At 32.7% G+C, this 16,897-nt stretch overlaps 1 protein-coding gene across 1 annotated transcript; it reads left to right on the forward strand.

The window, feature by feature from the left end:
* Window positions 1–472: 472 nt before the first annotated feature.
* Window positions 473–1,102, forward strand: LOC132305142 (uncharacterized). Its single transcript, XM_059802823.1, has one exon. It carries the CDS (start codon window positions 473–475, stop codon window positions 1,100–1,102), a length of 630 nt encoding a protein of 209 aa, XP_059658806.1.
* The last annotated feature ends 15,795 nt before the right edge of the window (window positions 1,103–16,897 follow it).

Below are 16,897 nucleotides of genomic sequence, written 5' to 3' on the forward strand. Positions count from 1 at the left end.
CAGTAATTCAAAACCCTATTGCCAGTCGGAGTTGTGGACTGTGGTGACACTGTTTGTAAACAACACTTCTTGGTTAAGGGGATTCTTCTCTGGAAACGATGTAAGGCAGTATAATAAACCGCTTACAAATTCGGAGTGTATTTTAGGGTTCATCAGGAAAGAGGGTTTTAGTGAAGAAGATCCAAATTTGCCATTGAATAACTAGAACAGAACAGGTGAGTTCCTTCCATCTTTATTGTCCATGTTTAATTTCATATTAAAAATTTTGCCTTATTTGAGGTGTGTTGTATCAACTTCACCAACCCAAAAACTGGGTATTCTTCAACACCACCCATTTTCTTCATCATCATCAACACTCAAATCCACACCTAGCACTTCAAATCAACACTCATTCATAGTCGATTACCTCGTTAAATCATGTGGGTTTCCTCTAGAAAAAGCTCTCTTAGCCTCCAAGTGCATGAACTTCAAAATGCCACACAAACCAGACTCTGTTCTCGCATTCTTCAGCAGCCATAGATTCACCGAAACCCAGATCTCAGTTCTCATCAGAAGACACCCTCGGGTACTCTTATCCGATCCCGAGGAAACCCTTTTTCCCAAAATCATATTTTTCCACTCTAAAGGTGTTTCAACCGAAGACATTGCCAAAATATTGACTGCAAAACCAACTATTTTGCGCAGAAGTTTGGAAAATCATATAATACCATCGTACAATGTCTTAAATAAATTGCTTAAGTCTGAAGAAAAAACAATTGCATCTATTAAACGCAATGCTGACCTTTTGTTGCAAGATCTTCACATATGTGTGGCACCCAATATTGAAGCTCTGAGAGAATCAGGTGTGCCCGAATCGAATATTGTGACACTCCTTACGAATCATCCCAGAGTTTTCATGACTAGTACTGTTAGGTTTAAGGAGAGTGTGGAGGAAGTAAAGAAAATGGGTTTCAACCCTGTCACGGTGAATTTTGCTTTAGCGATTCGGACACTGAGGCAAATGAGTAAATCAACTTGGGAGAAGAAGGTGGAGGTTTACATGAAGTGGGGTTTGTCTGAGGATGAGATTTTAGTGGCTTTTAGGAGCATCCATCTTGTATGATGACGTCGGAGGATAAGATTATAAGGATAATGGATTTTTTTGTCAATAAAATGGGTTGGGAGTCTTCAATTGTTGTGAGGGCGCCAAAGCTTTTGTCCCTGAGCTTGGAGAGGAGGTTCATTCCAAGGTGTTTGGTTTATCAAATTCTGTTGTCGAAAGGTTTGATTGAGAAGAAATTTAGCTTCACGATGTTGGACTCTCCTAAAAGTCAATACCTAAAGAAGTATGTGAAAAAATACGAGGTAGAAGCTCCTGAGCTTTTGCAGTTATATCAGGAGAAGTTGAATCTTTCGAAGTAACTAGGATATGGGAAAATGAGGTACATAGTGGACTTTTTAAGGTAATACATCTCTGATTCCAACTAGACATTGGTTTCTCATTGTTTACTCTTGCATAGTGAATTTGCTTTGCTTTTGTTTGAAATACAACATGGCAATCAATTCAAATTCATTAATCTCTGAGCAACTTTGAGATCTCTATTTTAGTTCTAGCAATTAGAACTCGAAACTCAACAACGTGGTGCATTGAATTCTCGGGTACTTTTGTAGTAGTGGTTTAGGCTTGGTGTGATATACCATTGTCTGTTTGTCTAGAAGACCAGTCTATTTCAATTTGGTAAATTAATGATTTTGGTTTTCAATTGTAATGGTGCAAATACCCAACTTATTTTTGTGTTTTTTTTTATCCAGAAACTGTAATCTTCCTATTTTTTTAGAGCATATATAAATGAGTTATATAGCGTTCGTTTTCTTTGTGCAAGTGTGACATTGTTGGTTCAATTCATGATTCAATCAATATACCATTTTCCTCCATTTCTGTATTGAGAACTTTCTTCAAGTTGATTATTGGTGAAGCTAATTTCATCATTGTTATAACTTTATGGCGAATCTTGACACTGAAAGATTGAATTTGAGAATGAGTGAATGCAGTAAAACCTGTGTATTATACAATTCAATTTTAAAAGTAACCCAATTCTTAGACCAGAAGGGTGCCATCTGATGGCTTGGTTCATTTTACAATTATAAAAGAAATTGAGTCAAAATGCTAAGATTAAATTATGAAAGTTTATTTAGCACACTGTCCCACTGTTTTGCAATCGATTATTCCCCAAAAGATCTACTTCTTGAATTTTCTTTCTTTTTTCAACAAGTATTGAGCCTGCTCCCTGCATTTCAAGCTCTCTTCATAATAACCTTTCTTTTTGTTTTTCTTTTTATCCTCCTACTCCTCCTTCCTCTTCTTCCTTTGTTTCTTTGACTAGGGCTTTTCCACTCTCTCTTTTCTAGAAGAACACTATCAAATTTGCGGCCCCTTAACATAAAGTTAGGGCAGAGAAGAACAAAACATGAGAAGCTTTCCAAGAACAGCTTACAGAAATGCAAGATGAATGGATGAAGGCATCTCAGAGTCACCAAAACAATCCACATGTCAAATTATTTTCCCTGAATTCGAAGTCCCATCTGATATAAAAAGGAAATCAGAAACCAACTCCAATGCAGCAGCTTCTTTTTTCAGTATGTGGCACTTTCTTTCTGTTAGTATATCAACTCAGTTATGTTTAGATACAGCGTGCGTGTTTGACTTCAATAGTTTCTGCTCTCAACTGTTGTCCAGGCTCAATTTGCATACTATCCACAGTGAGCATATACATGTTCTTAATGCTAATTTTAAGAAACCATATGCATTCACTTCCAAGTTTTTGGATTTGCAATTGCTAATGCTTTACTTTGTGTCAACTACGGGACTCATTTGTACAAATGGGATGGTGGCTTGGTCGCTGGAAGGGGCCTCTAAGGTCTACTTGCCGAGCCAAACCTGTTGGTGGCTCATTCCTGGGTCAACCAAATTTAATTGTATTCTTAATTAATTTAAAATTATGGAAAATTATAGAATAATATTTAATTTTTCTTAAAGTTCCAGGAAATTACAATTTTATTAAAATAAACCTAAATCAGTTAAAATTAGGTGGTTTAGTTGGGTAAAAAGCCAAAAAAACAATTCTCTAATACCACTAATCTATGAAGACTTCTATTGCCATGTCTCTGGATTAGGTAATTCAATGAAATTTTCATTCTTTCTTCTTCTTAGTCTAAAACTTTACATTCTAATGTAAGTATTTGTTGGAAAAATATATGCTTAATGTGACTTTTAAAATATAACAACCCTTATACTAATATGTCATGAGATAATTAACAATATACTAATAAATCATTAATTAAATATGCAACTCTATATTTAATTAAATATGCAAAATAAAGTAATAAAATAATAATAATAAGCAAGGAATGAACCTGGACCGAGGCTAGTATTGGATACTATGTCCTTAAGACAGATTCGCCCCGCTATAGTGCTAACGGACTCAGTGGCGTCTATCTCCCAGGATACAACGGTTTACACCCACCAGTAGCAGCACTACAAACTCGTGGATACGGCGAACCTCCTCCGTGTAATACTCTCTCTAACTCAAAAATGCATCTATATACTATATAAATACTGAATTGGGTGTAATCCGAACCAAATGGTTCGGACCAATCTTAATATGGCTCGATGAAATTGGATTAGGGTCGAAGTGGCTCGAACCACTTAACCTATGGTTTGAACCAACTTGGGTTGGGTTCTAGTCTAGAGAGGGAGATAGAAGAAAATGAAAATGAATGAATTGCAAATGATCCAAAGGGGGGTATTTATAGAAATAAATATGCCTTTTCGGATTGGGTGTATCTCTTCATTATTGGACACAACCATTGCAATAGGTTGCAATGGTTCACATGGTGTCTGTTCACCACTAGACACATCTGTTCCAATAGGTTGCAATGGTTCACATGGTGTCTGTTCACCAATAGACACATCCATTCCAATAGGTTGCAATGTGCCTTTTCGAGTGGGTGCAACCATCGGTCATGATGGTTCGGAAAAAGGTGTAACCCTTTGAACAAAAACTAAAAAGTAGTTTTTAATTTAAAAGGTGTAACCATTTAGAAAAACTAAAATATGGTTTTTTTAATTTAAAAGGTGTAACCTTTTAGCAAAACTAAAAAGTAGTTTTTTTAATTCAAAAAATCAACCACCCAAAAAACCTACTTATTTGTGAAACCCATTTAAATAAGCCCAGCCCAAAATTAGGCCCAATCCAAAATTCCAAAAAAGAATAATCTGGACTTTACAATTAGGCCCAAGCCCAAATCCTAAACTCAGGTTATTTAAATTTCAATTTGTTTCAACAATTTTTTTCATGTGGGACAAATACTTCCCACATTTTGCATACCCATTTAGGCTTATCAAAACACCTCACTTTGGAACTAATTTCTCATTCATCCGGAAACGGATTTCAGAAAGTAAATATACCACGTTCATCTCTTTGCGGAGAGAAACGCGCTTGTCTAGAGATCCGTAAAAAAATTATTAGCAGAATCTATTTCAAATCTCATCCAAAGTTTATGTTTTTAATGCCCCCGTTTCCAACAATCCCCCACATGAATGGAAATTTGCGTAAAATGCAAAAGATGATCATGCAGACACTAGAGAGAGTATAGTCGAAAAGTTACTGCATCAGGATAGGTGGCTTTTGGCTTTGAACCTTCCCTAGTGTATTGCTATCGGATTTACTGGCTAACTAGTGAACGCGATGTCTTGAACTGTTCAGCCGTTTGTGTAAACCAAGACAATAACAAACACACAGTAGCTTTCCTCACAAAGTTGGTTCTCATTGTTGTGTTCATTTTGGCCCTGAACAAGTCCTGGTATTCAATGAGTGCTCTAGAAAACTTAGCCTTTATAGTTCTCATAGAAGCGGCCCCACTTCACATTCATATAGGTGACTTCTTATTAAGAGTATCCTACCAAACCCCACTTGAATTTTCAAGGTATAAGAGTCATTAAAAGTGTAGCTTATCTTGATCATCGCTGTAGGTAGCACTGTCTCATCATAGAAATGGGTAGAAGATTTATATCTTCCCAGTGCTTCTGGTGAGTCACTCAGAATTTCTGTTGTCCCTTTGAACCTAGATTTTGGGATCTCCAGTTAGCTAGGTTGGGTTTCCATTAAGGTGACTCGTTAGCTTTCGGCTTTAAACCCCATTCCCCTCGATGAACTGTACAATTGCTCTCTAGTACAACCTTCAATTTTATATGTGGCCACAAGGTTGTGTTTAGAAATATTACACTCTGCAGAGATTTCTCCAGGTGAGAGCAACTGTATACTTTGTGCCCTAAAATTGCTTATTGTTAGCAATATCATTTTCTTTAGTGGCACAGGTGTAGACTTACTTTAAATTTTCCTTTAGGTGAAGTCTATTGACTTCCCTATTTGATTTATTCAAAGTTTCTAACTTTGAGTTATATTAAGAACATACAACTACACCTTTAATATAAAAGACATATCCACTATTGGATTTGAAGTCTTTAATATCCCATATCCAGATTGCATCACTGTTACACCTCCAATTTAGTTAGATACCTCGATCTATGCAATATTGGATTTAGGGTGTATCTCAACTACCCAATTTATTGTTTTTTTAGTGATCCGATCCTGGATTGAAAATGTGCAATTAAACACAGTTATTAAGATGCCTTGCAATCTCAACCAATGATATACTTTGGCTAGTATTTATATTTGAGATTTACATCTACAAAAGTTAGCTAGGCTTTTGTTATCATAACTAGTATTATCTCAATCTCACTCTATTGAGAATATACTATGTTATTAGATATTAAATCTTTCATATTAAATATAATAATTAGTATATCATTAAATTTTTTTTTTAAGGCATACAATGACTTATACATCACATTTATGTCATTGTCTTGGTACTAGCTTTAATCCACTCAAGGACTTATAAGCTTGCACACTTTACTCTTCAACTAGAACAAATAACTCAGCTCTTCCGCTGGAAAAAGAACTTTCTAGTTGTTCCATAATATTTTCTTCATAGGAAACAACATGCACTATTGTTATAATACTATAAATGATTTTTGGTTCTATCCAAAATTTCTTAGGGTTAAGAACCCTACATTTATAAGTATTTCTTATTTGGTGAGATAACTCATAGCAAATTTTATCTATGGACAATATCCCCCCACAACTTTGAGATAATCCTGAAATTTTATATATGATATATTTCTTATGGTTTTCTAACTCTTGAAATACCATATATTAAATATTTCACCTCATCTACCTTTCCAAGGTTCTATATTCGTTTTTCAACAAGCATATCTAACAGTCTCTAGTGCATATGTATTCACTTTATCTCTAACTTGTTTTTATAATATGTCACTGACGTTACTATGAATTAATGCTAGAGATATGGGCTTTAATTAATATTTGCTTCTACATCTCTTGTATTTATGAATTGAGTTATTCATGTTAAGTTAGTCATATTAACATGTCATAACCTTTCATGTGTCACACATCACATAACTCAATCATTTAAGCAAATAATTATCTTATTATTTAAGTTTTGGATACAATCACCACAGAGTGAGCACTCACTTCTCAGGTATTATTACACACTCTTCTCATATCTCACTACTAAGTTATGATGAGCACCCACTTTTCAGTTATTACCGCCAGCTTGAAGTTAAGTTTGTTTAGCTAGCAATTCTAGTAGCTCATAGCTTTAGTACACACTTATCTAAGTGGTCTATCTTGGTAATAGAGTAATTTGTTTTGAAGAATATTCTTCAAAAACTACTACTTTACAAGTAATATTATTCCCTCCTACATGAGCAGATATGATGTATAACTCAAATGGCTTATGGCTAAAATGGCTATTCATCACCCTCATGTTTTTTTTTTTTTTTTTTACTATCAAGTTAAGAGCTAGAACCAACTGACAGTTTTTCTTCTTCCTCTTAGGTTCTGTGTACCTCATTAATCATTTTAGCTTATACCTAAGCTAACTAGTTTGCAACTCAATAACATTTTAGCTTTTAGCTAAATTGTATACTAGAGCTAACTAGCGTGATTTAGCCTGTCTTGGTGTACTTGCTTAGTGTATCCATAACATTTTCCATTAAATTCTTTCGAGTTATTGGAAAATTTTCTCTGATTCAGCCCATTTACAGCTATACGTGTCTTAAACACTAGTATAGATCGTTTTCCTTTGACTATCAGAAGAGTTGACATAGTTGGACTAGTCCATTCATACAAAATTCAATAATATCACATATTAAATAAATTATATTGTAAATTTGAATTACAATACACATTAAGTAATTCAATTACATAATTCAATATTATAGTATCAAATGAAAGTAAACATTTATAAAAATAATATTAAACTTGCATAACAATATAGTTTCATATTATATCACATGATTAATAATATCACATAATTAATATAAGAAATAATAATAATCAAGAGAAGTATTTGCTTCCTTAAAGCTTTGTGGCTTATTCTCCAATAAACATGCTAGAAAATCAGGAATAAAAGATTTAGACGTTCTAGCCTTTTTACTACCTCTAAGTTGATCTTTATTTTCATCGTATGATTTATGTACAAGGAAATGATATGCAATACTGTTATGAGCATAACCTATCAAAGGTTTTATGTGTAGGGACTGTGCACTTGTAGCTCGCCTAGTGTGGTAGCCTGTTAGTGCCTCTTGCACCCGTCCACGACACACTCACCTACAAGGTTGTCACATTTTAGATCCACTCTAACCTTTTATAGGAGTAGGATCTGCAACCTTAAATAGAAACCCCCACACTTTGAAGAATTTATAGAAAGGTTTTCAACCTTTCTATAATTCATATGATGTCACATTTCTAAGATTTCATCTTTGCTTCGTGGCAAATACACATAACGGTATCTTGTGTTAAAAGTTACGAAGTACTTTTTTTTTTTTCACCTCTAGTTGGTACATGTTTAAGGTAATGTCATATACTTCATAATATTATATTACAAAATTAAATAATTCAACCAATATTGAATAATTCAATAATCCACTTATATAACATGCTTTAATTTCACATAATATTGAATGCTTTAATATTTAACATATTATCATATAATAATGTATATAACATTATTTTATCATATCTCAACTATTAGTATAGTATCTACTTGTTTATATCTTAAATAGAAACATATAATAAAATCAACGCAAGGAAGGAATCTGTCTTAAGATTGTTAGAAAAATATATGCTTAATGTGACTTTTAAGATATAACAACCCTTATACTAATATTTCATGAGATAATTAACAATATGCTAATAAATCATTAATTAAATATGCAACTCTATATTTAATTAAATATGCAAAATAAAGTAATAAAATAATAATAATATGCAAGGAATGAACCTGGACCGAGGCTAGTATTGGATACTATGTCCTTAAGACAAATTCGCCCCGCTATGGTACTAACGGACTCAGTGGCGTCTATCTCCCAAGATACAACGGTTTACATCCACCAGTAGCAGCACTACAAACTCGTGGATACGGCGAACCTCCTCCGTGTAATACTCTCTCTGACTCAAAAATGCATCTATATACTATATAAATACTGAATTTGGTGTAATCCGAACCAAATGGTTCGGACCAATCTTAATATGGCTCGATGAAATTGGATTAGGGTCGAAGTGGCTCGAACCACTTAACCTATGGTTTGAACCCACTTGGGTTGGGTTCTAGTCTAGAGAGGGAGATAGAAGAAAATGAAAATCAATGAATTGCAAATGATCCAAAGGGGGGTATTTATAGAAATAAATATGCCTTTTCGGATTGGGTGTATCTCTTCATTATTGGACACAACCATTGCAATAGGTTGCAATGGTTCACATGGTGTCTGTTCACCACTAGACACATCTATTCTAATAGGTTGCAATGGTTCACATGGTGTCTGTTCACCACTAGACACATCTATTCCAATAGGTTGCAATAGTTCACATGGTGTCTGTTCACCAATAGACACATCCATTCCAATAGGTTGTAATGTGCCTTTTCGAGTGGGTGCAACCATGGGTCATGATGGTTCGGAAAGAGGTGTAACCCTTTGAAAAAAAACTAAAAAGTAGTTTTTTAATTTAAAAGGTGTAACCATTTAGAAAAACTAAAATATGGTTTTTTAATTTAAAAGGTGTAACCTTTTAGAACAACTAAAAAGTAATTTTTCTAATTCAAAAAATCAGCCACCCAAAAAACCCACTCATTTGTGAAACCCATTTAAATAAGCCCAGCCCAAAATTAGGCCCAATCCAAAATTCCAAAAAAGAATAATCTGGACTTTACAATTAGGCCCAAGCCCAAGCCCAAGCCCAAATCCTAAACTCAGCTTGTTTAAATTTCAATTTGTTTCAACAATTTTTTTCATGTGAGACAAATACTTCCCACATTTTGCATACCCATTTAGGCATATCAAAACACCTCACTTTGGAACTAATTTCTCATTTATCCGAAAACGGATTTCAGAAAGTAAATATACCACGTTCATCTCTTTGCGGAGAGAAACGCGCTTGTCTAGAGATCCGTAAAAAAATTATTAGCAGAATCTATTTCAAATCTCATCCAAAGTTTATGTTTTTAATGCCCCCGTTTCCAACAATCCCCCACATGAATGAAAATTTGCGTAAAATGCAAAAGATGATCATGCAGACACTAGAGAGAGTATAGTCGAAAAGTTACTGCATCAGGATAGGTGGCTTTTGGCTTTGAACCTTCCCTAGTGTATTGCTATCGGATTTACTGGCTAACCAGTGAACGCGATGTCTTGAACTGTTCAGCCGTTTGTGTAAACCAAGACAATAACAAACACACAGTAGCTTTCCTCACAAAGTTGGTTCTCATTGTTGTGTTCATTTTGGCCCTGAACAAGTCTTGGTATTCAATGAGTGCTCTAGAAAACTTAGCCTTTATAGTTCTCATAGAAGCGGCCCCACTTCACATTCATATAGGTGACTTCTTATTAAGAGTATCCTACCAAACCCCACTTGAATTTTCAAGGTATAAGAGTCATTAAAAGTGTAGCTTATCCTGATCATCGCTGTAGGTAGCACTGTCTCATCATAGAAATGGGTAGAAGATTTATATCTTCCCAGTGCTTCTGGTGAGTCACTCAGAATTTCTGTTGTCCCTTTGAACCTAGATTTTGGGATCTCCAGTCAGCTAGGTTGGGTTTCCATTAAGGTGACTCGTTAGCTTTCGGCTTTAAACCCCATTCCCCTCGATGAACTGTACAATTACTCTCTAGTACAACCTTTAATTTTATATGTGGCCACAAGGTTGTGTTTAGAAATATTACACTCTGCAGAGATTTCTCCAGGTGAGAGCAACTGTATACTTTGTGCCCTAAAATTGCTTATTGTTAGCAATATCATTTTCTTTAGTGGCACAGGTGTAGACTTACATTGAATTTTCCTTTAGGTGAAGTCTATTGACTTCCCTATTTGATTTATTCAAAGTTTCTAACTTTGAGTTATATTAAGAATATAGAACTACACCTTTAATATAAAAAGACATATCCACTATTGGATTTGAAGTCTTTAATATCCCATATCCAGATTGCATCACTGTTACACCTCCAATTTAGTTAGATACCTCGATCTATGCAATATTGGATTTAGGGTGTATCTCAACTACCCAATTTATTGTTTTTTTAGTGATCCGATCCTGGATTGAAAATGTGTAATTAAACACAGTTATTAAGATGCCTTGCAATCTCAACCAATGATATACTTTGGCTAGTATTTATATTTGAGATTTACATCTACAAAAGTTAGCTAGGCTTTTGTTATCATAACTAGTATTATCTCAATCTCACTCTATTGAGAATATACTATGTTATTAGATATTAAATCTTTCATATCAAATATACTAATTAGTATATCATTAAATTTTTTTTTTAAGGCATACAATGACTTATACATCACATTTATGTCATTGTCTTGGTACTAGCTTTAATCCACTCAAGGACTTATAAGCTTGCACACTTTACTCTTCAACTAGAACAAATAACTCAGCTCTTCCACTGGAAAAAGAACTTTCTAGTTGTTCCATAATATTTTCCTCATAGGAAACAACATGCACTATTGTTATAATACTATAAATGATTTTTGGTTCTATCCAAAATTTCTTAGGATTAAGAACCCTACATTTATAAGTATTTCTTATTTGGTGAGATAACTCATAGCAAATTTTATCTATAGACAATATCCCCCCACAACTTTGAGATAATCCTGAAATTTTATATATGATATATTTCTTATGGTTTTCTAACTCTTGAAATACCATATATTAAATATTTCACCTCATCTACCTTTCCAAGGTTCTATATTCGTTTTTCAACAAGCATGTCTAACAGTCTTTAGTGCATATGTATTCACTTTATCTCTAACTTGTTTTTATAATATGTCACTGACGTTACTATGAATTAATGCTAGAGATATGGGCTTTAATTAATATTTGCTTCTACATCTCTTGTATTTATGAATTGAGTTATTCATGTTAAGTTAGTCATATTAACATGTCATAACCTTTCATGTGTCACACATCACATAACTCAATCATTTAAGCAAATAATTATCTTATTATTTAAGTTTTGGATATAATCACCACGGAGTGAGCACTCACTTCTCAAGTATTATTACACACTCTTCTCATATCTCACTACTAAGTTACGATGAGCACCCACTTTTCAGTTATTACCGCTAGCTTGAAGTTAAGTTTGTTTAGCTAGCAATTCTAGTAGCTCATAGCTTTACTACACACTTATCTAAGTGGTCTATCTTGGTAATAGAGTAATTTGTTTTGAAGAATATTTTTCAAAAACTACTACTTTACAAGCAGTATTATTCCCTCCTACATGAGCAGATATGATGTATAACTCAAATAGCTTATGGCTAAAATGGCTACTCATCACCCTCGTGTTTTTTTTTTTTTTTTACTATCAAGTTAAGAGCTAGAACCAACTGACAGTTTTTCTTCTTCCTCTTAGATTCTGTGTACCTCATTAATCATTTTAGCTTATACCTAAGCTAACTAGTTTGCAACTCAATAACATTTCAGCTTTTAACTAAATTGTATACTAGAGCTAACTAGCTTGATTTAGCCTGTCTTGGTGTACTTGCTTAGTGTATCCATAACATTTTCCATTAAATTCTTTCGAGTTATTGGAAAATTTTCTTTGATTCAGCCCATTTACAGCTATACGTGTCTTAAACACTAGTATAGATCGTTTTCCTTTGACTATCAGAAGAGTTGACATAGTTGGACTAGTCCATTCATACAAAATTCAATAATATCACATATTAAATAATTTATATTGTAAATTTGAATTACAATACACATTAAGTAATTCAATTACATAGTTCAATATTATAGTATCAAATGAAAGTAAACATTTATAAAAATAATATTAAACTTGCATAACAATATAGTTTCATATTATATCACATGATTAATTATATCACATAATTAATATAAGAAATAATAATAATCAAGAGAAGAATTTGCTTCCTTAAAACTTTGTGGCTTATTCTCCAATAAACATGCTAGAAAATCAGGAATAAAAGATTTAGACGTTCTAGCCTTTTTACTACCTCTAAGCTCATCTTTATTTTCATTGTATGATTTATGCACAAGGAAATGATATGCAATACTGTTATGAGCATAACCTATCAAAGGTTTTATATGTAGGGACTGTGCACTTGTAGCTCGCCTAGTGTGGTAGCCTGTTAGTGCCTCTTGCACCCGTCCACGACACACTCACCTACAAGGTTGTCACATTTTAGATCCACTCTAACCTTTCATAGGAGTAGGATCTGCAACCTTAAATAGAAACCCCCACACTTTTAAGAATTTATAGAAAGGTTTTCAACCTTTCTATAATTCATATGATGTCACATTTCTAAGATTTCATCTTTGCTTCGTGGCAAATACACATAACGGTATCTTGTGTAACCAATGATAAAAGTAACGAAGTACTTTTTTTTTTTTCACCTCTAGTTGGTACATGTTTAAGGTAATGTCATATACTTCATAATATCATATTACAAAATTAAATAATTCAACCAATATTAAATAATTCAATAATCCATTTATATAACATGCTTTAATTTCACATAATATTGAATGCTTTAATATTTAACATATTATCATATAATAATGTATATAACATTATTTTATCATATCTCAACTATTAGTATAATATCTACTTGTTTATATCTTAAATAGAAACATATAATAAAATCTACGCAAGGAAGGAATCTGTCTTAAGATTGTTGGAAAAATATATGCTTAATGTGACTTTTAAGATATAACAACCCTTATACTAATTTTTTTATGAGATAATTAACAATATGATAATAAATCATTAATTAAATATGCAACTCTATATTTAATTAAATATGCAAAATAAAGTAATAAAATAATAATAATATGCAAGGAATGAACCTGGACCGAGGCTAGTATTGGATACTATGTCCTTAAGACAGATTCGCCCCGCTATGGTGCTAACGGACTCAGTGGCGTCTATCTCCCAGGATACAACGGTCTACATCCACCAGTAGCAGCACTACAAACTTGTGGATACGGCGAACCTCCTCCGTGTAATACTCTCTCTGACTCAAAAATGCATCTATATACTATATAAATACTGAATTGGGTGTAATCCGAACCAAATGGTTCGGACCAATCTTAATATGGCTCGATGAAATTGGATTAGGGTCGAAGTGGCTCGAACCACTTAACCTATGGTTTGAACCCACTTGGGTTGTGTTCTAGTCTAGAGAGGGAGATAGAAGAAAATGAAAATGAATGAATTGCAAATGATCCAAAGGGGGGTATTTATAGAAATAAATATACCTTTTCGGATTGGGTGTATCTCTTCATTATTGGATGCAACCATTGCAATAGGTTGCAATGGTTCACATGGTGTCTGTTCACCACTAGACACATCTATTCTAATAGGTTGCAATGGTTCACATGGTGTCTGTTCACCACTAGACACATCTATTCCAATAGGTTGCAATGGTTCACATGGTGTCTGTTCACCAATAGACACATCCATTCCAATAGGTTGCAATGTGCTTTTTCGAGTGGGTGCAACCATGGGTCATGATGGTTCGGAAAAAGGTGTAACCCTTTGAAAAAAAACTAAAAAGTAGTTTTTTAATTTAAAAGGTGTAACCATTTAGAAAAACTAAAATATGGTTTTTTTTAATTTAAAAGGTGTAACCTTTTAGAAAAACTAAAAAGTAGTTTTTTTAATTCAAAAAATCAGCCACCCAAAAAACCCACTCATTTATGAAACCCATTTAAATAAGCCCAGCCCAAAATTAGGCCCAATCCAAAATTCCAAAAAAGAATAATCTGGACTTTACAATTAGGCCCAAGCCCAAGCCCAAATCCTAAACTCAGGTTATTTAAATTTCAATTTGTTTCAACAATTTTTTTCATGTGGGACAAATACTTCCCACATTTTGCATACCCATTTAGGCTTATCAAAACACCTCACTTTGGAGCTAATTTCTCATTCATCCGGAAACAGATTTCAGAAAGTAAATATACCACGTTCATCTCTTTGCGGGGAGAAACGCGCTTGTCTAGAGATCCGTAAAAAAATTATTAGCGGAATATATTTCAAATCTCATCCAAAGTTTATGTTTTTAATGCCCCCGTTTCCAACAGTATTTTCCCCTCCTCCTGTTTTTCCCCTTTTTTCCCTAGTTAAGTATTATTTGCTCTTTTTGATTGCAAGCCAAAGTATTGAAATTGCATATGGTTTCTTTTTCTTTTTTTCTTTTTTTTTTTCTTGTTTCTCATGTTGACAAGAAGTTTCCTATTTTGGATAATTAAAATCAGAAGCTATTTTTTTATTAGATGAAAGTAAGATTTGTTCAATGTTAACTATGCCTTCTTTTCTTATTATTTTGTTTTATTTTATTTTTGGTTGAGAAGGCCATCAACTTTGATCCAGACAAAGTTATTTCTCCAACTCACAAGTACAAAAGAAACTAACAGGGTTAAGCACAGGCCATTTGAGACACTTATTTTTCAAAGAAATAGATATATATATATATATATATATATATATATATATATATATATATATATATATATATGAGAAGAAAGAAAAGAAATTAAGAAAAGAAGAAAGGGCTGGTGAAATTTCCTTTTGCAAAGACTCTATTTAAATGTTTTTAATTCCATTCTTTAGTTTGGAAAGTAAATTTAAAAATGGAAAGTTCATTCTCCACCTTTCTCGGAGAATGGTCATTCCATTAAAATCATTGCACTTTTCAACAAAAGGAATGGGCATTCCATTCCCCACTTAAAAAAATACGGAGTAAAAAATAATATTAAAAATCGTTTTATTTGAACGATGGGATTGCTAACACACTTTTTTCAAAGAACGATATTCAATCGAAAATATATATTTACGCATATATATACATATATATTTAGTTTACATATATAGAGTACTGATCTGTTGCTCCCTATGGAGTAAGAAAATTTTTCCGCACTTTTTATAGTAACCGTTAGATTAAATTTAATGGTCACATTCTAAACCCACTTATACGCTTTCCTTTCAATACAAAACCATTATCACTATTTCAAGTTTCCAAATTTAATATTTACCAATACCATTAATTATAAGAATAAAAGGTAAGTACTAAAAAAATGAAAATAGAAATCTCTTCACCTCTGTAAATCATGTCTCATCACTAATCGGAATTTTATTTTCTTTAAAAAAAATTATAAGCGTCAGAGAATTGCATCCATGACTTGATACTAAAAATTACACTATTGACATACAAAACATCAACTAAAAAAATAATAAAAAAATTTAACATAAAATCTGTATTTTTTTATTTACTTGATTAACTTAAGGTAGCATGTGATTTGCACAACACTTCACAATTTAAATTATTGTATACCTCCCTAAATGCATGGTATTTAAAAATTAGAAATTCAATCTACTATTCTCTAACCCTTTTGTCACAAATTGTTTCATCTTTCTCATTAATTTTGTTTTATTTTATTCTAAATTTTAACTAGTTGTAAACACATTCCAATTACTCATATGTCATAGTAAGTCGTACAAAATCTTTTTTCTAGTTATACTATAATAACAAAAATTTACTGACATAATGAGGAGATTCACGACAAAAAATTATATTATTCTATGAAATTTTAGATTTACGTTGTAAATTAGTTGTTTTTCTTAATTTTTTCTTTAATACTGCTATTATTATCATCAACTTTTTTTTTTTTTTTTCACTATCATTTTTTTTGGTAAGCAAAAAAAGTATGAAAGACTGCTAATATGTAAAGTAACAGCAAAGACATCAAAGAAAATAAAAATTCCGATTAGTGGTGGTGAGACGTTCCAGAGGTGAAGCGATTTATATTTTTACTTGTTTGGTACTTACCTTTTATACTTGTAATTAGTGATATTGGTAAATTTTAAATTTAGAAACTAGAAATAATGATAGTAGTTTTATATTAAAAGTAAAGTATATACGTGGGTTTGGAATTTGATCATTAGATTTAATCTAATGGTCAGTATAGAAAGTGTGGAAGAATTTTCTTACTCCATGGGAAGTAAGAGATTACTACTCTACATGAGTATATATATATATATATATATATATATATATATATATATATATATTAGTTTTTCTTTTTAGCCCATGCATAACCAAACGAGAGATTCTAGTTCATTCCATTCCTATCTTATTTCATTCCTCCGTATCAAACAAGCCCTAATGGTTTATGGATTACACTGTTCCATCATTTGTGGATGTCCACGCCCCACGGTATCTGCATATATATATATATGGACTGATTAGTGATTATT

Source organism: Cornus florida, unplaced genomic scaffold, assembly GCF_030987335.1.
Source record: "Cornus florida cultivar Cherokee Brave unplaced genomic scaffold, ASM3098733v1 CherokeeBrave_3.0.0_Hap2_Chr04, whole genome shotgun sequence".
Lineage (NCBI taxonomy): Eukaryota > Viridiplantae > Streptophyta > Magnoliopsida > Cornales > Cornaceae > Cornus > Cornus florida.